A 23,086-nucleotide genomic window follows, 5' to 3' on the forward strand; every position below is an offset into this window, starting at 1 on the left:
CTATTTTATTTTCATATCTATCACTTCAAAAATTTTCAGATTAACTGCCAGAATTCATGAGGAATGATTTTTTCAAAGTTAATATATTCTATGACCATTAGATAAATAATTTTCAAGACTACCATAAACCCTGTTTATGTTAATGCAGTTGTAATTAGTCCTTACCTTCTCTGCCACCTGCCTGACTGAAGCCACTGAGGTTCCATACAAATTCTCATTAAACTGTCCAGCTTCTATGAACAAATGATTCTGAATATCACGCTCCATTTGTTCCCTCGATGCAACAAAATGGTAATCTCGACCATCAACTTCATATTCCCTTTTAGGACGTGTCGTATCTGCAAGAATGCAATTAATGAAAATAATAAATATGCAACTGTTTAAAATAACACATGGAATAAGTAATTTTAAAATGTGAATTGCATATCCTGGTAAATGAGTTGAAATTATTATTTCACACAATATTTTACTACAGTAATTTTTTTTTAGTCACCTCTCTGGCAGTAACAATGTGATTGAAATTTCAATATGCATTTCATGATTTATACCAGAGTGATCACAATTTTTAAAGAAGATTTAGAGATGTGAAATGAGTAAATTCTCTGAATGACGTTCACCAATGTACAAATGAAAACTTAATTTGCCGGAGAAAATACTTCACTTTGATATCAGAGGTATGAGTCACATTCCCAAGGTACTGTTCACATTCACTGTGATGATCAATAAATATGTGAATACAGACTCAATAAAATTACAAGAGCTATCTTCAAGAGTCAATCAAATTGGGAAACAATAGTACTTTTCTTAGATATGAAATAAGGAATGATCATGTTCATTTCCTTAAATTTTAAATTATTAGCTTCCAAATTTAGCTTGAATGAGAATTTAATCATCTTAAACAAAAATTAAAACTAAAGAAATTTCAATTGTACAGAAAAGACTCGTAAAAACTTTGATACGGAGCGTAGCTATGTACATGGTGGAAATGTGGTCATTGAAGCAGGAGGATAGACGTAGACTGGAGGCTTTTGAAATGTGGGTGTGGAGAAGAATGGAGAAGGAGAAATGGACAGAGAAGAAAACAAATGAGGAAGTACTTGGTATGGTGGGCGAAGAGAGGGGTTTGTTGGGAGAAATCCTATGGAGGCAGAAAAAGTGGATGAAGGAGGTATTGACCGGCAGTGGGATGTTGAAGACTTTAATTAAGGGGAGAATGTTGGGTAAATGGTGGAAAGGGAAGGACGGGATGTTGGACGGGATGAAGGGAGGAAGAAAGTACTAAGAGATGAAGAGGGACCTGATTTAGAGTAGGATACTGGATTTTGTGTTTTGTTAGGAGTCACAAATTATTTAATTAGTAGCTATGTCCATCCTAAAACCTACCTTAACCGGTAGATTACCTTATAATAATAACCATACACAAAAGTATTACCAAATGTCATAAAATTTAATGCTCTCTGCCTATTATGAGTAGGGCTCCAGATATAACAATATCTCTATTTTAGATCTGACTGATAATTTTTATTAACTGAAACACACCAACTGCTCCAGGATAATACTAATTAACACAATTTACTCATAAGGGGATACCATTTTTTCAATTAACTCATACATAATGAATTGCAAAAAAAGCTTTGCATTCTTTTTCAGCTTGGAGAATGAAATTTTATCGTGAAATTTCAATACTTAAGGTAGAGAAATATAATAAAAATTGGACGACAAAATGGCTATAAAAATAAAAATTTTTGACAAGAATCTTGCACATTTCAAATTTAAGGAAACTGTTCAGATAAGCACAAATACATTTAAGAACAAATAGATGTCTCACAGAGACTGGTTAACTCACGTGGGACACAACTTCCAAATTTGTCGGGGAACTCGGAGATGAGATCATCATTGACACGGTCTTTCAGAGGTCCAAGAATAATCACTGGCCTAGTGTAACTAATCTGAAGTTGAGTAACTGCTTCATATGAGAGCACAGCTTCCTCACCACCTGTGATAGTCACATTTATGAATGGGTCAATACAATAAAATGTTCCAACAATTTAGCAAAACTCAATTATCTCAATTGTAAAAATATTCATGACCTGATATTCAACACCTCTACAAACTACCATGCATACCATAAAGGAAAAGAGTACACTCTAGAAGAAATAATGATATCATAAATCCAAATCCATCTTCATGCTAGCCTTCCCAATAGGAAAATAAAAACAACACACACATTAGACAATTAATTCACCTTTCTGTTTTAATAATGATACTATGTTACGTTATATAAGTTGTATAATATTAATGGCCCATTTAATAGTTGTTAAAAATGTCCACAATTTAAGTTTTCCTCAGTACTGAAGCCTTAATAAAAAGCTAATTTCAATCATTAAAGAAAGTTTGCATATTACAATTTTAAGAAATGCTTTAGTGTTTATGAATTTCAATTGTTATCATTGCAAATTTACAAAAAAATTATGATAGTTTATAAAAATAAGTGAAACAAACATGTTAGCCTTCAAAACTACTGGTTTGCTATTTTGAAAGAAATTGTACTCATGCAATAGTTGCACATATATTGTACCACAATCTCATTCAGAAGAGCAACCAATGAAGCATTAATCACTTTTCATCATTCATAAAACAATGATCAATTAACTTCACTGCAATAATGTGATCACAATTAAACATATTTACATATCTACAAGTGAGTACCATGTGTACATCAATATAATGATGATAACCTGAGGATCTAAAGAGATATTTTTATTGCAATCTTTATGGAGCAATTCTAAAAAGTTCCAACCTGATTCTACCAACTTCAAGAATTTTTTTCTGGCATGAAAATGAACTGGGGCAGGGCTTATGCTGTCCATTGGAAGGCTTTACGTTGCTCACACACACACACACACACACACATTCACATTCAGCCTTTATAAATTTATTTTTTCCTTAAAGTATTTTACGTTTTAATATTTACCAACCTTTCATTGTGAAAACCTTATGAAATTCCCAACCTTATAACAACATTCCCTGAATCATTACCAATTCCGAACATCACAGTACAAACTTATCGCAAACATCTGAAATAATAATTACTCCCTTAAAATAAAACATGGAAACTCGATAAAAGGTTGAAAGAAGATTATTTAACAAATAAAAATACTGCAATGGAGGAAAATACAACAAAAAAGCACATGGAGAAGAATCTAGTGAACATAAAGGTATTTCTAGATTCAAATAAATTTAGATGCACATAAATATGTCATGATACATTTATACCTTTTCACAAATCAATTTAAACTAATAGCATTCAATTCAATCAGGAATTTTTTTTATCATTAATGGAATGTTATGCCCAGAGCAGAAGTACATCAAAATTTTTTTTCATTTTTTTGGCATTTTTTACAGTTTCATTTCATTTTGTACCATTAATTTGAACATTTTATGTGAACTGAGAAAAATTAATTAAATTCATCTCAAACTGGGAGGTTGATTTTACTATGAAAGTATTGGCTTCTCCATTTTTCTACATTTGACCAATACAGATAAATTGAGACAGTACATCAAAAGATATTCTTTTCACTGATATTTCATCATATAACTGGCAAATTGCAACAAAAGAGAGAGAGTATTTTTTCGTTAATTTGTATCTTTTAATATAGTTTCAGTATCCAAGGTAAATGATATGAGATACCCAATATGATCTTATGAGTACAGAACACGAAAAAAAAGCATTTAAATAAACTTTACCTTTGATTTAATTCATAAGTTCAAAAGAGAGATCGAAAATATATTACTTATGTATGAAATAGCTTCATAATAGTTTTTTTTGACCGATTCACTATAGTAAATTTAAGTGGATTGTTACACATCACTTACTTGACTAAAAAATAAAATTAAGTAAAATAGAGAAAAAGATAAAAATAAGACTATTAATGAGGTAAATTGACACACTTAAGGGATCATTAAGTCATGCTGGTGATACATAGGGATATGAAAGAATTTTACAGCTACATTGGATGAAAATAAAATAATATTCTCACACAGAAATTGACTTTGCATTACCACTGATCACCACTCCTACCCACTTTGAGGAAGAGAAAAGTTAACATTTCAATTGATTGTTATTGGAAACTTGTCAAGCAATTAATTCAATTCAAGTCAAGTAATTAAAGGTAACATATACACACAAAGTCTACAAAACATTTTTCACATATGATCCTTCAACATAAATAAAAATAAATGGTTAGCAATGACACACTATAAGTAAAGCTAAACCTCACAAAAATAGGTGGATCTGTCATGGCAAAATTTTACCTTCAGTCTCTCCAAGTATCACATCTTGCTGCTTGGCATTTGATTCCTTTGATTTTCACCACTTTTTAAACATGCTCTGGTGTTCAGTACTTATGTATACATACAAGTGCACTACAACATTATAATAATAATTTTTGAAGAATATCATATATTAAATTAGAAAAAAAAAAGGTTCGCTGATTCGGAGTAATATTCTCATTTAAATTATAATGTAACATCCCACTTACAGTAGGAGTTAGGAGGGAGTGAAATAAATTATGCTTGAATATAATTACACCAGATAAAAGCAGATGAAAGCTAATATTCCAACTATTTTTCATCCAAGGTGATGATACAGTACCATCTCTAACCCCACCAAATATACTAAAAAATCAATTGATAGATAAATTCGCTGTTTTCCATAAGGATTTAAAAAAAATCCCAAACAGTCTCAAGAACTAACTAAGCACAAAGTAGACATTGACAGATCTACTCCTTAAATAAGGCATTAAACTAATATTAGTTCTGACTGTGGAAAATTATATTTGAGGTTTATTGTATTGACGTGTGTGTCGCAGGAACTAATGATTAAAAATGGTGCTAGTCTATAATGGTCAAACATAGTCCTTTGAAATTTAAAGATTGTCCAGAGAAAACATACCTAAAAATAAGAACTGATTCGTTGAATGTGTAAAGTATGGACTAAAGGCTAATTAGCACCTAAATAGAGTTAGAAACCTACTTCTGGCTTGCTCCTTTAAAATTCTTTTGTAAGAACCCTTAGAACTTAGCAAAAGCATATCATAGGCTCTTCTCACCAAATAATAAGAAATTAAATTGATTTTTAAGTAAATTGAAGGGAAAAATAATTACAAAGCCTTCCATAGGAATATGAATGCATAAAAATAAAGATTCATATCATTTAAGAAAAACAAAATTTGCACTTTTCCACAGATTTATTGGTAACGTTCAATGCATTTCAGTACATCGAACCATCTTCACGTAAAACTAGAATAAAAGAATATGAAAGATTCAGAAGGAATTCTGTTGAAACATCACTCGAAGCTAAGCATCTACTAAACTAAGCATCTACTAAAACTATCCCACTCATGTAAATTTACTCCAGAAATTCTACGCAACGAAAACAAGGGCAAAAGACTTGATATTTTAGAGCAACTTGAAATTGTAAAATTAAATATGAATGTTCTTTTAAATGACAATATTTTTGTAAACCACTCTCCTCTCCTCAGAATCCTATTTCCACAGCAAACTGTGAAACTCCCTATCTCCTATTGACTCTTCCCATATTTCCCATCTAACCACCCCCTACCCTCCACTCTCCATACCTGTCAAACAACCCTTCCTGATTATGTCCTCATTAGAATCACTTATACCTCATCCCTAAACCTGCCTCTATCCCTTACATGTCTTCTTCCCGCTTGACCCTTCTTTATTCTTCCATCCTTCCTACCACTAGGATACCTGCCACCATCCTCTCAAATAATGACCACAAGTGCTTATCTCCTCTCCCACCTCTTTTTTCCTCTGCATTTCTTTAGTTTCCCTGTTTCTTTCAGTTTCCCATGATTTCCCTCTTTGTCCACAGCCACCTTACTCCTCACTCTTTTCTCCCCTTCCCTTCCTCAAACACATATAAATATGATGTATCACATGTTGAATCTTGTCTTGTACCTGAAGATGGTTCGATGAACTGAAACGCGATGTAAGTTACAAATAAATCTGTGGAAATGTGCTAATTTTGTTTTTCCCATAATGACAAACTTCCACTACATCTTGCCTGAATCTATAGAATATATTCATATCGCAACCCATGTAGACTTCCTACCGCAGGATGACTAAGGGTCACTAGCAATTTGAGGCACCTAACTATTCTTGTTCAGCTTCTGGATAAATTCAACCCTGAACCCATATGACATTAGTAGGCAGGTGTGAAAATTTACTTATTGAAAAGAAAAATGTATCCATACCCAATTTGAATACAATTCCATGAGAAATACTGTATTTGGTAATGCAGTGACATTCAAAAACACACTATCCCAAGTTAAATTTGCTCAGCACGAATTCATGTCAAATGGCAAACTGGAAAAATGCATTTTGTGTCAAGCAGGAAAAATCTATACATACCACATCTCAGGGAATGCAATCAAGAAATTCTACTCACGGACAGAACATTTTTAATGCAGCATAATGACTTAGCACCATTTTTGTGAGGTTTTAGCCTAAAAGCCAGCACATACAACACACACGTTCACAATCACACACATATACAAGCCATGTCCATACAAGCATGTGCAAAGAGGATTTCTCACAAAATTCCAACAATAGGAAGGGACATATATGTAGAGGCAGAACACAGAAAATTTAGTGCATAATAAATACATGATAGAGGTCCAATACCTTCGGTGTGGGAATCTTCCTGAGTATAGCACAGCATGAAGGCTGCAAGTACAAAAAGTAATATTCAATAAGTGGGGAGCAAGCCCCAAAGGAAAATTGCAATCAACTCAAACATTTGATCCATGGGGCCACGCAGACAATGAGGGAATAACATATACAATCCAACACTCAACCATCACATCACAAATGCACTTACCATACACTACTACACTACTCCCACTAAGAACCACTACAAATGCAGGCTGCCTCTGAGGCTTGTATAAGAGCTAAGTGATGTAGAATGGAGATCACATATGATGTCAGATGAGTGTGCCCTATGTGGACAGACAATGATCACACTTGACTGGACTAGTGATTTAATTATTTTTTTCTCCTCATTTCTGATACAGTGTATCTATCAAAATTGGGTAAATGTATTCCCTTTAAACATCCTAATTTTAACTTACATGCTCTATCCATAATTTAGCATATTAAAAACCTAAGAGTAGACAGTACTAACTGTCAAACAGTGGTGACGAAGAAAAAAAATAAAATCAACTAAATCCACCATTAAAGAAATGGCACAGCACTCATCAAAGCCATTCTTCAGAGAAAGGAAAAATTTTTTTAATGTGTATAATATTTTTTAAATTATGTATATACATCCATGCTTCCATCAAGTGCCAAAGTAAAGACTAGTTACACCACTTGGTGAGTGCATGTATAACACGCATTTTTGATTCATTGAAATTTATTAGAATAATCGTATTGTAGTGACGTAATAAGAACATATCTCAGATAATGATGTTCAACAATGGGACAGGTAATGGAGAAAAGCAGATTGGGTATAGAGGAAAATATATAAATAAGCATAAGGGTACAAGAGCTTTCTTAAAAAGGAGGGAAATTTTTCCAACAACAAAATAATTTCCCTCAAGTTAACTTAAGTTCATTTCAGTGGAATGGATTCCCAATAACCAAATACACATGCTTCACCAACCCTTATAGAGCTATGTAAACAGAAAATCAGCGATCAATATTTACTTAAATTTCAGGCTCTAACCTTGCTTGTGAAGCAATATCAGAATTTCTTCATAACTACCAAAAATGATATGGAGCATCACAAAAGTAAATAGATGGGCTCCATTATAGTTACTCGAACAAAACTTGATAAATTGACAATTCTATAAATAGAAGAATGTTTTCCATCATATTACAGTTAAAATGACAAGAGAATTGGATATTTAGAAACCTTAACTTGACGAAATATAATAATTAGGAAATAACAAAATAGTTTAAGAAAAGGAGATAAGGATGCAGTAATAAATTTTTGAGAGAATTGAAATAGTGAGCATTACAAAAATCCCTGACTATTACATTATATCACTTAATACATATTGCAGCAAATTATTCAATCAAATATAATTAAATTACAATGTTGCATAAAGAACCTAAAATACATTGCTACTAATGCCTCATCCATTAAATTTTCCAAAATGATTATTAAGCTGGAATCTGATCACCATAAACATGACTGAGCAGGTGTTCTTCACATATTAATGACAAAAACAAAAAGGAGGATGGGCTGATTGATGCCTTCAACAAAATATTAAGAGGAGGAGCATGATAGACATAAGGGTGATACAGGGAAAAATCCCAAATTCTGACCATAAAGTTCACTTTAATAGGGCTGCAGTGAATTCATATAAATAGATAGCTCTTTGGGAAGACATGGCGCAGAAAAAGACCCTAAGTAAGGGGCTGAGAACAATCAGAGTTAATGGTCTTTATGCCACAAAACATCTGCCATCAATAAAAACATGTTAATGACCATGTCATAATTGATATATACATGAAAAATCAACTAACCATTAACTGGTTACAGTTAAAATAAGAGATTTAGTTTGTTCTATTTAACTATTCTTTTGATTTCCATATGTTTTGATCACAATTTCTAAATACAGTAAGCACCAGCAGGTTGATACCTAGGTGGGAGAGGAAAGGTAAAGGCAAATGAAGCTTATTCAATGAACATTCCATTATCTTTCCTCGATTTCTATTAGTATATGTGTATCATTTCTTCCAGCATATAGCTGCGTTAACAAAATTAATAATTCAATATCTGAAACCAATATGCACACCAAAATTCAAGGAGGGAAGAGGAGAGCATGGCCCACACTTCTAATCCCCCTTTCCCGTCCCAATGTTTTCAGTTCATCAAGCTGCTTGATAATGAGATAAGCCTCAGAGCAAAACTTCAATTCCACCTTTACTTATGCTGAACCCTTTTACTGTCGCTGGTATTCATAAAATTTTATTTATCATTGCTATTTAATGGCACAGATCCAGAATAAACTGTGATTGGTGATCACTCTCTTCTTCTTTAACACTGTACAATTATAATTCCACTTCATATTTGTAAAATAATTGTGATTAATCTAAAGGGAAGCTGGATTTCTATTACCAATGACTAAATATATCATAATATGAAAATCTAAATGCATTTAGCTGTGATCAAATAGCAATAGAAATTCATTTTAGGTTTCATGGAGGGCAAGGGATTTTAAGCTTCATCAGGCTCCAGTTTTAAATGGCAATATAGTCAGCCTTAACAATCACGACCAAAACTGAATATACCAATAATACAGAGGCTTCTGAAGAAGAAATTCTATAGTATTAAATTGTTCTAGTGCACCAAGGATGTTAAGAGTTACATACTTTTCATTTTAGTATGGTAGATGTATAACTACAATTATCCTATATGCAATTGTCATTGTCATTTAACAGGATAATTACAAAACTAAGAAAAACACATTGATTACTTGGCGCGTTTCCTTGATTTTGGCACTCCTTGAGTGTGTAACACAATAGTCTTTGTGACGTACAAGGCCAAAAATTTTCTAACACTTTCCAGAAAGGTAGTTCTCCCAAAAATCCTTCAGTGCCCAGAGAAATACAATGAAAGCAAAAGTTAGCATGTTAGGGTATATCAGCTAATCAGATCCAAATCCAACTGTCTCACTTCAAAAAAGAAAAAAAAAATGCCACAATGACACTTCTTTTTGCACGGAAAATCAGAAGAGAAATAATAATATATGGCCATTGATAATTAATGATCGGACAAAAATTCTATTAAAAAATGCATTATATTGCCATTTTTGATAATGATCAATAATTGAATAGAAAGCATGTCTTCCCAGAGTACATAGGTACTTTTCAATAGGAGTCGAAAGAATCACTGTACACCAGAGTGAGCCATGATCTAAATCCATTGATTAGGTAATCAGAATGGGTCTTTATTTGGAATAATACAAGTGTAACAAATAACCTCAGAATCATTAGCACTATTAACCATGTCTGGATAATATGAATGAACTCTAATGTATTTGGTCAATGATTAAATACTGGATGTAAGTACAAGATAATTTAACTCCTGTTTTAGTTTTGAAGCAGTAACAAAAGTTGCAATTGAATTTATTTTTACCTTAATTCATACAGAGTAATAACTTACAGTAAAGCAATATTAAAACATTTCAAGGTTAACCATATATTTTTCTAATGCATTCCTATCTAATAGTGCTTTAGAAAACATCGACTTTGTTTTCCACCCTTAAAAATCATAAACATTCTTAGCACAATCCTGATGAAAACTGAATTTCAAAAAGTTTCACTGGGAAGCAAAACTTCCTTACTGGAAATTCATGAAATTATACATGCCTAACTAGTCACTTTCTTTCAGATGGAAAAAATTGCCTAAATCCATAGATTAAAACCAGCCACTAAGTCAATTAAAAAGTTCTTACTACTATATAATATGGGTTCATACAAATCAGGTTTACATAAAAATGAAAATTCTAAATCATTACATCTCCAAAGAATGATGAAGAAATGTTCTGCTTCTGTAAATATAAAAAACACCCTACACCCCTCTAATGATGAGATTTTAAATTTTTAAATTATAAAATGAATAAAAAGGCAAAATGTAATGATTATCTCTAGCAACAATTTCAGAGTGTAAAAATCATTTGCCTTGATCGGGATTCGAACCTGGATCCCTCAATGTCCGTTTGAGTGCTTTAGCCAGTTAAGCTATTGAGGGGTCCTCTTAAACTCTGAAATTCTGGATACGGGTTTGAATCCCGGGCGAGGCGAATTATTTTTACCCTCTGATATTGTTGCATTGAAATGCACATTAGCGGATGACTCGGTTAAAAGTTACTGTTGCGGCATCTCCTGCAGTTTCTTTGGATAATCTCTAACTTACTGAAAATACATAAATACATACATACCTAGATTGAAATCATAAGAATACATTTCATGAACAAGAGCTCTAATACTTGACTGAGAATAAGGGCTAACTGATTACCAATAAATTGATAAAGCATCTAAAAATAGAGAATGCTGGGTGCACACTAAGGGGAACTTCAAATAATGACTTAGGTTGAAGAAACATGAAACTGCATTCCTAATGCTTGAATGACTAAAAGTAGAAGTATGTATCCAGTATAATACCAAAAGCAAACTTGTTAGCACAGTAATAAAATGAGAAGGCTTGTCTGAGCAAGTTAAAGGCAGAAGCTCACCTACTAGAGATGATTATACAAGAATTAAGAAATTACAATGCATGGTGATCATATAATCTCACAAATACATTGTGCACAAAAATTTAAAAATTTAAACTTCATGTTAACTATCTCCTAAGGTAATTGTTATAAGAATATAATACAGATCTTGGGTAAATTGAATATCTTTACAAATGTTTGCAAATGATGCAAATGTCAGTCTACTAAAGATGAGAAATACTCTTTTTTTATGTTTTATAATTCAATAGACTATGGTTTCTGACTAAGACGTGTTTAATAGTGCAGTATTAATTGAATGAATCCATAGAAAGTTTTGTATATTTTAGATAAAATATTCATTTGAAAAATATGCAGGAGTGACATATTGAAGGAAATACAGTTTAACAAGAAACTAAATTGTCCATGCCTCTAATCTACAGGATGTATATTTTAACATAAAATCATAAAAGTTTAGCGAGAAGACGCATAGTGATATTTCATTATTTTAAAAATACATCTGTCAAGTTTTCTTAAGGAAAAACTGGTGAGAGAGTAAAAGTTTATCAATCCAGGTTGTCATCTTAAGTACAGTTATAAGAGATGATGAAATATAGAAAGAGGAGGAAGAGGTGGCATTCCTTGCAATAACAAAATTACACAGAGTAATTTACAAAAAAGTAAGCATCATATTACATTTTAATGCTGATAAATAAAAATATCACAAAAAGATGAAAATTTCTTCTAGGTTCAAGTCATTTAATGAGTGTTCAGCAACAATAAAAATTATGATTAAAAAAGTTATTAATCAACTATTAAAACACTATACAATGTTTACCACAAATAAAATCAATTAATGCTAAGGTCTTCTATACTATGAAATAATAATCCAATTTTTGAAATAAAATCAAGTACAAATTATGCATAAAAAATCATATACATATAATAAGTTGAAAGTGAACACATGCCCTTTTCGCAAGATGTAGGTGACATTTAATTTGAGATCGCTTCCTTGATGCCATTTACTTTCCATTTTTGACTACACAAAATGGAAATAATTTAAAAGCTATCAAGTGTCATGCATGTCTTCAGAACAGTAATAACTCAAGAAGTGACTAATATTACTCAAATCTTGCCCAAAACAACATTATATATTATATTAACTTTAAAAATTCGTAAAGTGTCATGAGAATATATCTTGATTGAATCCAAGTGCTCGTCAACACTGTATCATTTCTGAATACTGCATTTAATCAATCAATGGGCAATAGTTTCTGGTTTTATTTAAATCAAATGAATGCCTACCTTTGAATTAATTTGTGTACAGAAATAAGTTTACTTTTCCTGGCTAAAAGCAGTTGATTAGTAAAATTTTTAACTCAAGTTCAGAAATAAAAAAGTCTTTAAACTTTCAATGGATCTTTTCGGTTGTTTTTCACAGCTTTCAGAGTATTTAAAAAAAATAATTACTACTGTCTTTCTATATTCCTTGGTGTAGTTTTATTTTCATGGCGCATTATAAGACACTGATTTTTGTTCATTTTCTTCTCTTAAGACTCATAGAAGAACGAAGAATTTTAGTATGTTAGGCTGAATGCTACATGTATACTTTAAAAAAATGGCAAATCCATGGTAAAAAGCATAAATGAAGTAGCTATAGTACACACACTGTGAAACCTTATTGAGATAAATTACTTTTAATAATTTACCCATTTCTTCCAAAAAATGAGTAACAGAGAATATACCAATGCGTTTCTTTAGACATACTTCCTGTAGTAATTTTGGATGTCACTTGATAGCACTGTTACACAATTTATGTAAAAACCCTGTGTGTTACAGCTAATTAAGCTATGTTCAAATCCTATTGACTGCTTCAATAGCTGAAATTCATAGAATGCTTAAATAAATTATGATAAAATGCAAATGAGGTACATTCAGTATAACATCTTCCCACTACGTCTCTCTAGATACAATTATCCTCACTCAAAGAGTGACACCCATCACCTCAACCTATCAGGTAGTCTACTTGTTATTACATATGTAGCCATGATATTAAACTGTACCTAAATACACCCTTAAAAACAAAGTTTTGTTACTCTACCTTCAGTGAGAGAAAAATATTAAAATCAGCATTCAAAACTTTAAAATATAATTCATAACATCCCACAAGCAAAAAAAGAAATTTCATGGTGGCTACGAAGCTACAAATACAAAAGAGTGAAAAAGCAAAGCAATAAATAAAATGCAAAGTAGAGGAGAAGCTACAAAAGTGAAAGTAAAAAACAATGATACGCATGCATTGAAGTGTTTCTTCCATTACAGGGAAAATAGGATGTACTTACGCATTCCAGATGGGTCCCCTTCAACTGGTGTGGTTGGAGATTCTGATATGGTCGATTGTTTGAATCATGAAGAGGGTTAAGGCGAGGAATTTGGTGGGAGGGAAGAAAAAAATGAAAAACATTTGGTCACACAACGAGCAATGCAAGCAAAGTGTGGTTCTCTGGGGAGAGAGTGTAAACACAACAATAAGACAGAAACTAAACACGTTTGGCACAATATTTCGGCCATGATCCTAAAAGTAGGGTTTAACTAAGACACAAATAGTAACTATTTACGGACAGATACACAGACAGAAGATGTAATTAAGATTTTTCAGAACTAAACATGAGAGAAAAATTATGCAGCAGACTCATTCCTTATACAGATTACTAAAATATTTGCTCCGCATTTTTATTTGAGAATGAAAAAGCGAGCGGTAAAATTATTTCCATCGTGGCTAAGGGTCAAAGTTTCCTTGAGGACTTTAATACCAAGTTTTTCTCACAGTTGCACATCACAGTCAGAGAGGAGCGAAAATTGGTAACAAAAAGATTAAGTTCGACAATTCTGTTTTATATTAAGTGTAGAAAAACATATATCTTGAGCATTACATTGGTAAAATAATATAAACTATAAATTTGGAATATATTTAATTTTAGTAGCCTGAATCTATTTAGTACTTTCCGTTTCTAGATCAAATATGATCATGTTTTAAGAATGTTCTTTTATTGTAGGTAAAAAAACCCAGTTGATTTCTTATAAAAATTTTTCCTCTAAATATTTAGTCATCCATAAGGGAATCAATCCTTAATAGCAATAATTGATTTCCTGAGGCTCTAAGCTCTAGTGGGTAGAGCATAAATCTGGCAACTGACTGGTGAGTTTTTGGGATCTAAACTCTCATTGAAGCTTTTGGAAAGGTGCATCTAAAAATAAAAGTCTGATGTCATGGTAACTAGAACTTCAATGGTCCCAATGACACAGGGAAATTAACTGCTTCATTTATTAATTCACATGTCTTAGGGGCTTAATTCAGGGTTAAGCTCCACCCTAAACCAATCAAAATCAATCTAGTGGCTGATTACAGCAACTGAGTTGACAGATAATCCGTAAAACCAAATGCAGTCTTTTAGCAAAAATATTATGTTTCAAAACTCTCTCTCATCATATTTAAAAACAATATCTAACATTAGCTTGCGTATCGCTAAAAAAGGGGCACCAAAGTAGGGGAGCACTGGTGTCCTCCCAAACAAAAATAACAAAGTTTATAAGCGAGCTAGAATTAAATGCCATGGAAAGTTGAAAAAAATTAGATACCCCCCTGATTTGTACTGCTTATATTCGATACACTGAGATACCAAATAAGACTTAGGTATAGGTGGAAAATATTCATATAAAAATGAATTAATGAATGACCTAATGGATTTATGACTGTAGTGCCTTCAAGTAATCATACACCAAACCTTAGCTCACCAATTACAATCATAATCACAGGATTCGATAGCCCTGAAATCATTTTGGGCACACCACAAACAGAAGCATTAGCAAAAATTCATGTGAACAATAAGTCAAAAGGTAAGAGAAGAGAAAAATATGAATTTGAAAGTGAAAGCTTAAACATTATTTATGCTGCCAGAGAAAGCATCCATTTGGCAAGACAAAAGCATTAGTTTTTGTACCTATATCTTGAAATTGGCTAATTACTGTCCAATTTTTTGCAGTTATATCAACTTGATATTACTGCTTAACTTATAAACTTTATGAAAAATAAGATAAATATCTATGCTGCCAAACATACTATGCATTGGATACTCAGAAAACATCCTTTTGGCAGCAGCCATTCAATAGGAAAGGTGTCACAGTTTAGCAGTAAAAGGAATGACAAAGTGAGTGACAATTATTGAAAGTTATGCTATAGCAACAAAGACCATATTAAGTGATAACAGTTAAGGTGCCAATCACTTTGAATTACAATAACATCATGCTCAAAGGACATATATATATGAGAAAGTAAGCAATAAAAGGAAGCGATAAAAATGCCTTCCAATAAGACATTCTCTGTCTTTCGGCATAGACATACATGAGGCAGCCATTGGACAAGCAGAAAAATGACCACTGACCCTTGCCATGCATGGAATTTCATAACTAAATGTCGTGGTGCAATGGCATGGCCTTAAAAAGTATCTCTTCTGGAGAGAGTCAAAGCAAAGGGCACAGAGATGAGACACCACACTACAGAACAGCAACTAACACATTAATCAGTGACCTTCATTAAACGAAACAACCACCCCTTTGAACATAAGCTATTTGCTAAGTTTGAATGGAGAGACTAGTCTTCATTGGTATAGGAAAATGAAGTGCCTTTGAGCATGTATGAACTTGAAAAACGTTATGTCAAAACAATTAGAGAAATACAAAGTAGTATGGTAATGTTGACAAGAATATACTTAAGAATTTATGCGTGTTATAAAACGGTAAATTATATACTTATAATTTTTATATTCAACAATCAAAAAACTTTTCGTTGACTGACTAAGCAAAAGATTTCATTTAATCTATTTAAAGAGCTGAAAAACAATATCCCCCTTCTACATTGTTATGCTCATCAAGTTCATTCTGTAAGACTATACCTTTAGTAATTACATACAGAGTAAATAAGGTGCAAGACTGTTTTCTTAATCTATATTAAAAATATTTTGATCTATACATGCCTAGTTAAAACAAAGAAACAAAATTTTACTTAACATTTAATGATATTCTCTGTAATTGGCGTAAAAACCTTGGAGGTTCCATAGTCCCTTTTTAGCTTCCATTTTTTGTAAAACTTTTATACGTGAGAAGTTCTTCATTTCACTAAGTATATCGATCAAATACTGGCCCAAATATGAGGCGTAACTGAATTATTTTACTAATGAATGTCCAAAAATATCAGCCCACTTATACACAGATACATTATCCTAATAAAAGTTTATAGGCTATCCATGGGCAGCAAAATAAATTTCATTAGATATTACAAAATTTTACAGACTTATTTTTTTAACTATTAAAGAGGCAACAATGTATGTTTGCTTTATCTTAGTCATAAATCTAAAATTGACTAACTGAACAAATTTCCATCATTGCCCGATGGAATAATACTCCTACATCCTGAAGAAGCCCATCTTCCATAAATTTTCTAGATTAAAATGAAACCAACACCGTACTAGGTAGCAATTGAGTTTTTCCAAATATTTTACTAATTTGGAAACCTTTTTCAACGATTGTATTAGCCAGCAGTAAGTCATTTTCATCGGCATTTAATTTTCCTGTCTTAACCCAAAATTAAATTTGAATAATTGTTGCCAAGTCCCTTAAAAAGAATTTGAAGTCAATATTTATGTTCTTCACTGAAATATTTCAAGGTAGGCAAAATTTCATTTTTAAGAGAAAAAAGTATGCTAGGGTTAAAATCTAAATGCCACTTTTTGCTGCTTCCAGTTCATTTGAAGGGGTAAAATGGATATCAGTTAAACTTACGCTCTTGATCAGATCCATCTTCTGACTTGTCATCCTTGCTCTTCATGAAGGGGAACTTCCTGCTAAATGAAAAGTTCTTCTTCTTCCGATCAAGGGTAGATTGCTAACAAAAAAAATATGAGCACATTAGTGCCTATTACAAAATTAGTACAGAATCATTGAGGCAAAAGTTTAATCATCATGTTGTACACACAAGGGTAAGGAGCTACTGTAGGTTACAATTGGAAAAATCTTGCCAGTGGTCTTTCAAGCCCACACACGCACACATTGGTCCTCTCACCAGAAAGAATTTTTACCAAACAATAAACTTTTTATCAAATTAGAATATGCTTTCAACACATTTGAAACAGCAGTTGAATATGCTTTCAAAAGATATTAGAGGTTTTAGTTTTATAGGAATGATAAAAGTAGCAGTATAAAAATTAAGGGTTTAATACATTATAAATTTGCATGTATATTATATTTTCATGGCATTGGTATTTAACTTTTCCAAGTGCAAATTTGGCAATTGTTGCTGAAGAGCTGATGGAGATTGGATAAGTTTTACAGAAAACATTGAATAAATTTCCATTTACAAACAATGCTATACAACTCTTTCAACCCTTATCAGATTTTTCTGGTCATTCTTATGCCCCTGAAAAACTAGATTTATCAGATTCTTATCAGATTCTCGTGGGGGGGGGTTGAATCACCTCACTACAACTTAGCAGGTGGTAACCCACCAGAATAATACAGCCCGCAACCAATATGCCTGAGAATTTTAATGATGAAATGCCAAAATTCATACACAGTTGATTCACCTGAAAGAATACATATATACCTTATCCATTATAAGCGGCACATGCCCCTGGAACTTGACCGTGCGATCTCGGGCTCGCTGCTTCCTCTCCCACCTCCTCTTTGAAGGCACGATTCCCATCCAAGCTTGTGACACGCTGCCTCCTTGAGAATCACCATCCATGGCCCCACATGACGCACCCAATGCACCCGATGAAGTGGCTGGCATTGCCACCCCTGATCCTGAAGATATCCTCCTTGCCTGCCACCATTCATCATCGCTTGCATTCACTACATGCAGGATGTCTCCATGGCGGAAGGCTAGGCCTCTGCTGGGGAGGCCATCATCTTTGTTGGGGTCATAGTCAAAGAGAGCACTGGGAAAAGACCAAGTGAATTAGTTCCTTCTTATGAGAGTTTACCCTCTAAACCTCTAAACATTGCATTGAACTTTTGCTAATGTCATAATAGCACCCAAAACAACCATAATTCTAAATGAACTAAGTACAGCTGAAAACTACCATGGAATCAAAAATGCAAATAAAATTTGTGCCAGGCAATGGAACCATAAATTTAAAAGCATTAAAATAATGAAAGCATATGAAGTCTCCTCAGACCTTTGCACCAGGTCATTATTGGGAACCAGTCCCAATAACTGATCCGGTGGGAAACTCAAGACTTCACAGACATAATAAAGTGGGAAAATACCAATATTCCATACAATGAAAGTATTTGCATTTCCAATTATTTTTTTAACTTCATTAAATTTAAAGGGCAAACTGACATTGCTATCCTTGTTCTTTATTAAGGAGAACTTCTAAATGAAAAATGTCCATTAAATTAAGAACCCCATAGCCTAAGAAATTTGAGCATTGAAGTAAATTTTGCATTTATAAAGACAGACAGACTATGATAATCATTCCCTTTGCTCCAAGTTGAGAAATAATTATTCTTCATTATTAGTACCCTTTTTCTTCATCCATATTCTCATCTTATGGTGGATAATTCATTTCTAATGGAAATGGTCTAATTACAAAGTTAACCATATATAAGTTTTGTTTAGGAATTACCAGTCTAGATTACATGTTTTCAAAACTACAGCTTAATGACTGTATTTATCTGCAGGTATTTATCTGCAAGGTGATTATATTTGTCTACAGTTTCTTTAGATGTCTTAGATTGTATTCAGAGTTATTGCTGAAGAGGACACATAGCTATTAATATTGTGGCAGTTCAAAAAAATTGAGTGTTCACATTACTTATTGACAACTTTATTGCATTTCATACCACTCTAAGAAAACTGACTTGAAGTGTTGAATTTATTGAACTAAATGCCCAACTAAAATGTATCGGTGATTTGAATCTATTCAGTTGTATGATTTGTTTCTGTTAACAACGCTAGTAAAATAATTTTGTGTCCAGGAGTGTATGCAATAAGAATTAGTCTTAAACATTGCATACTATGACAATTTCTACAAAAAAATTATTTGACATCTTGAGCAATTGAGACCTCAATGCTGGTCATGTTTCCAGGAAAAGTCAACCATTTACTCTTAACTTACCGAAACACTAAACTGATTATTATTCATACATTCTTATTTGAAGGTTAGGAACAGATCTAAAATGGTCAGTCGCCGATAAACTCTTTTTGGTTATAATATTTTGGTGCTTGGTTTTTACTGAAAACCCTTTTAACAGTTCTGTACTATTTGTCACTATATATGATTGGAACAAAGGACGTCAACCGCTGAAGAAAAATATTTTGTCACCTAGAATTCAACATGGATATTCAATACATAATTCAACAGTTTCCTACTCACCGGACATAGAGTGACCTCTTTTGAGAAGTCCTGAGTAGTGTTCCGCCTGTTGATGGTATGGATGAGGATGAGGGGGCAAGGCAGGAGGATGAGGTCGATGTGGCATGGCCAGGAGCATGCCCACTTTGAAGAGATGATGAAGAATGGTGCAGCTGAGAGTTGCCATGGGAACCACTCGCAGAGAGTAGTATCTGCTGAGACATCTGCTGCTTCAGGTCGTGAATCTTGGCCTCAAAGCGGTTGTATTCTTCTGGCATGTATTGTGCAACCATCGTCACAGTTTGACCTGCTCCCTTTAATGAGAGAAGTTAAAATTTAGAATGCATTTTAATGAAAAAAAATTCTACAGCCTAATTTTGTGTTTCTTCTCTTGAAATCAGATAAATGAAAAAAATCATCTGTTTCAATAATTATGGCATAACGCTCATTTCAATATAGCAAATAATAAAATATTTTCAAGCAGATATCAATTTTAATGGGAATTCACATCTATCAGTCAACTATGGAGACATTATTAGACTTTTGGAGCATGTAAAATAACAATCTAGGACTGCCATTATGGTCTGAAATGGATGTTCGATTAACTATAAAGATTAACAACTATAAAGTTGAATTTCATAAGCTGACAACCTTCCAACAAATCACACTTAAGGTTAGATACATCAAAGGTGTTTTATCTCAAATTCCCTGCATACAGGTATTGACCAAAAGAAACCTGATACCCATCTAGGCCAATGCTATGCTATACCCATTTAGGTCTATGCTATCCTATATTATGCTAATCCATTTTTTCCAGATATAAATGAGGATTAAGACCTAAGTATGCTGCAAACAATGCTAAGTTGAATAGTCAATTAAAATAAAATAATGCACAATTGAATAAACACAATGCTTATATTTAACCAAATATAGTGCAATTTCATGTATTTTCAAAATATAGTATATTAAAAAGTGGAGCACTCTATTTTCTAGATTCCTATTCCTGACAAACATGGTGTCTTTTCCTTGATTTCTCTCCAGACTGAATGCAATCTAATAGGTAAATAATTATAGCGAATCATCCCTCAGCATTGCGAGTGCCACTGGTATCACCAAAACAGGCACTAGTATGACTATGGTCTTCGCCAGGGCTATCACTGGCCATAGTCAGTATCAAACACTAACTGGAGACAAAACTAAAAGGAACATCATCTCCATCGGCAATTCCCGATTCACAGATCATGTTCCCAATTTTTTTTTAAACGAACCACTTCCTAATTTTTTCCGGAATTTTTTTAAGAAGTCGAAATGCTTCCACTTTTTCTCCGACTGAGTAGCAACTCTGGATTAGTAGAACAATATGGATTAGTTCATGTGTTTTACCTTGAGAGCTTGGGCAGCTTCCTCGTGGGTGGCATTACGCAGATCGATGCCATTCACCGAGAGGATTTGGTCTCCGCGACGCAGTTCGCCACTCATGTCGGCAGGACCACCAGCCAAAATGAACGAAACAAAGATACCCTCACCATCTTCCCCTCCAACAATGTTGAAGCCGAGACCCGAGGATCCTTTAGAAAGCACCACAGTTCTGGGTTCTCTGCAATTATCAATTAAAAATATATATGTAATGAATGATTTAATCTTTACACTAGTATGACGAAGATTATTTAAAAGTGATACATACCACACAAAAAAATAAAAGGCTAGCAATTTACAGGAAAGAAGTTCTTATAAATGTAAACTACCACTATAATCTGTAATAAAGCCACTTGGTTACTCTGCAACTATTCAATCGATTTTTCCACTACCCAAACATTTCTTTTAATGGAAGGTAAAATTTCCCGCTAAAATCTTCACCATACAGCTGAAAGAAACCTTCTTACCTATAATTGCACACACAGATTTGCAATTTATTTCATTAATTATAATTTTCCGAAAGTTTTAAACGAACATTAATGTCACGAAGACAAATATTTGGAGTCATTATAAAAGGATTAATTGGTGGGAATGGATTTGCAAATACGTTGTTCTATTACTATTTATACAAATAATTCATACATCTGCACTAAATCAGTCAACTTATACTGAGTGACTCAAGTATCAGTTGACGAGAATGTAGTTCATTGGAATAACAACTGAGTTATCATGCAATCTAAGTAAAAAAAATTGGTTTTGGTACTGCTTACTCGCATTCATCTAATCACTCTCTGAAGAGTTTTAAGTTTTGATAAATGCTAATATTCGTATGCAATAGTTTATTAAAGTCAACTAGCAGAAGAAAGTGAAAGGTATTATGTACGTAGATGGACATCAAATGCGTACACCAACGTATACAGAGATATGGAAATTATTTAAAAAGTTAAGAAAGCATTTCATTAAAATTAGAAGTACTTATTGGGTCCTCCTATCTCAACCTCATAAAACAATCCTATGCGTATTTTCGAAAAATCAAAACATTTAGAAGCAAACAACCAAAACAGCTATTTAAAACAGTGAACATGAGCGCAGCAAGGAAGGGCGATTTCTTTCAATTTTCTTAGTTGTTAAAAGTACTTGATTTCGTGGATAGTGCACAAAAGGTGACCCGCGAGGAAATCATTCCCATTTATTCTCTGTGCGAAGAATGGAACCTCGAATAAAAGCCTATTGAGAGGTGACTTTTTAAAAAAAAAATCCCAAATTACGCTCGCCGGTCAACGCGTAATCACCTCCCTCCCACCCTCCCTCGCCCCTGCCATCCTAACCCTCCGAAGACACCGATAAGGTAGGAGAGCGTGGTGCGTGCGGGGGAAGCCCTCCCTGACGAGTGGGCGGGGCTCCACCCGAAGACTTAATCTCCCAAACATGTCACGCCCACTTTTAATGCCGTTAAAAGCGGGAGGAAAAAAAGAGGACGAGGGTTTCGGGTCTGGGGCGGGGGGAGAGAGGAATTTACCGACCCCCGCCACGTCGAACCCGAGCGGCCGACCACTTCGAAGTAACGTTAACGCGCGTTCCACCTCCCCTGACTTTACCCTCTCCCGGTTTTCGCAGAAATGCTCCAACTTGTCGTGTTTTTCTTCTTCACGGAACGAAATAATAAATCCCAAGGGAACGCAACTTGAAACTTATCGAAAAAATCCTATTGCAAATACTAAGGAGGTGTGTGTGGTACAATCACGAACGATTCGAAAATTTGGAAAATTTAACCGCTCGCAAAAACAATATCTTTTCTCACTGTCACCACTTCTTAGAACTCAAATAATAATTATTTCGAGCCCTTGCAAAAATCAATTCCCCGATGGAGAATATGATTGACCCTCTAATCGGGTTTATGACGCAATTAAGAACCCTCGTCATTTCGAGACAACCTGTCACAATCCAATTATGCGGAAAGATTGTGAGTGAGGGGAGAATGACGGTTCGGCACGGGTCCCCCATTAG

The 23,086-nt window shown here is 33.5% G+C and overlaps 1 protein-coding gene across 8 annotated transcripts in view; it reads right to left on the minus strand.

Moving 5' to 3' along the window:
• The window catches only part of dlg1 (discs large 1), a 745,269-nt gene that overhangs the window by 7,197 nt on the left and 714,986 nt on the right, over positions 1 to 23,086 (minus strand). For 5 of the 8 annotated variants that reach the window (XM_071595636.1, XM_071595635.1, XM_071595640.1 and 2 more), the window contains 8 exons: positions 21,047 to 21,260; positions 19,685 to 19,977; positions 17,908 to 18,241; positions 17,088 to 17,190; positions 13,592 to 13,633; positions 6,712 to 6,753; positions 1,847 to 1,996; positions 166 to 338 (listed from right to left, as the gene is read on the minus strand). In XM_071595636.1, coding sequence (XP_071451737.1) covers positions 166 to 338; positions 1,847 to 1,996; positions 6,712 to 6,753; positions 13,592 to 13,633; positions 17,088 to 17,190; positions 17,908 to 18,241; positions 19,685 to 19,977; positions 21,047 to 21,260 — 1,351 coding nt within the window. The remainder of the gene's footprint in view (positions 1 to 165; positions 339 to 1,846; positions 1,997 to 6,711; positions 6,754 to 13,591; positions 13,634 to 17,087; positions 17,191 to 17,907; positions 18,242 to 19,684; positions 19,978 to 21,046; positions 21,261 to 23,086) is intronic. The other 3 variants (XM_071595637.1, XM_071595638.1, XM_071595639.1) reach the window with 3 other exon arrangements.

Source organism: Hetaerina americana, unplaced genomic scaffold, assembly GCF_022747635.1.
Source record: "Hetaerina americana unplaced genomic scaffold, ioHetAmer1.1.p SCAF_7, whole genome shotgun sequence".
Lineage (NCBI taxonomy): Eukaryota > Metazoa > Arthropoda > Insecta > Odonata > Calopterygidae > Hetaerina > Hetaerina americana.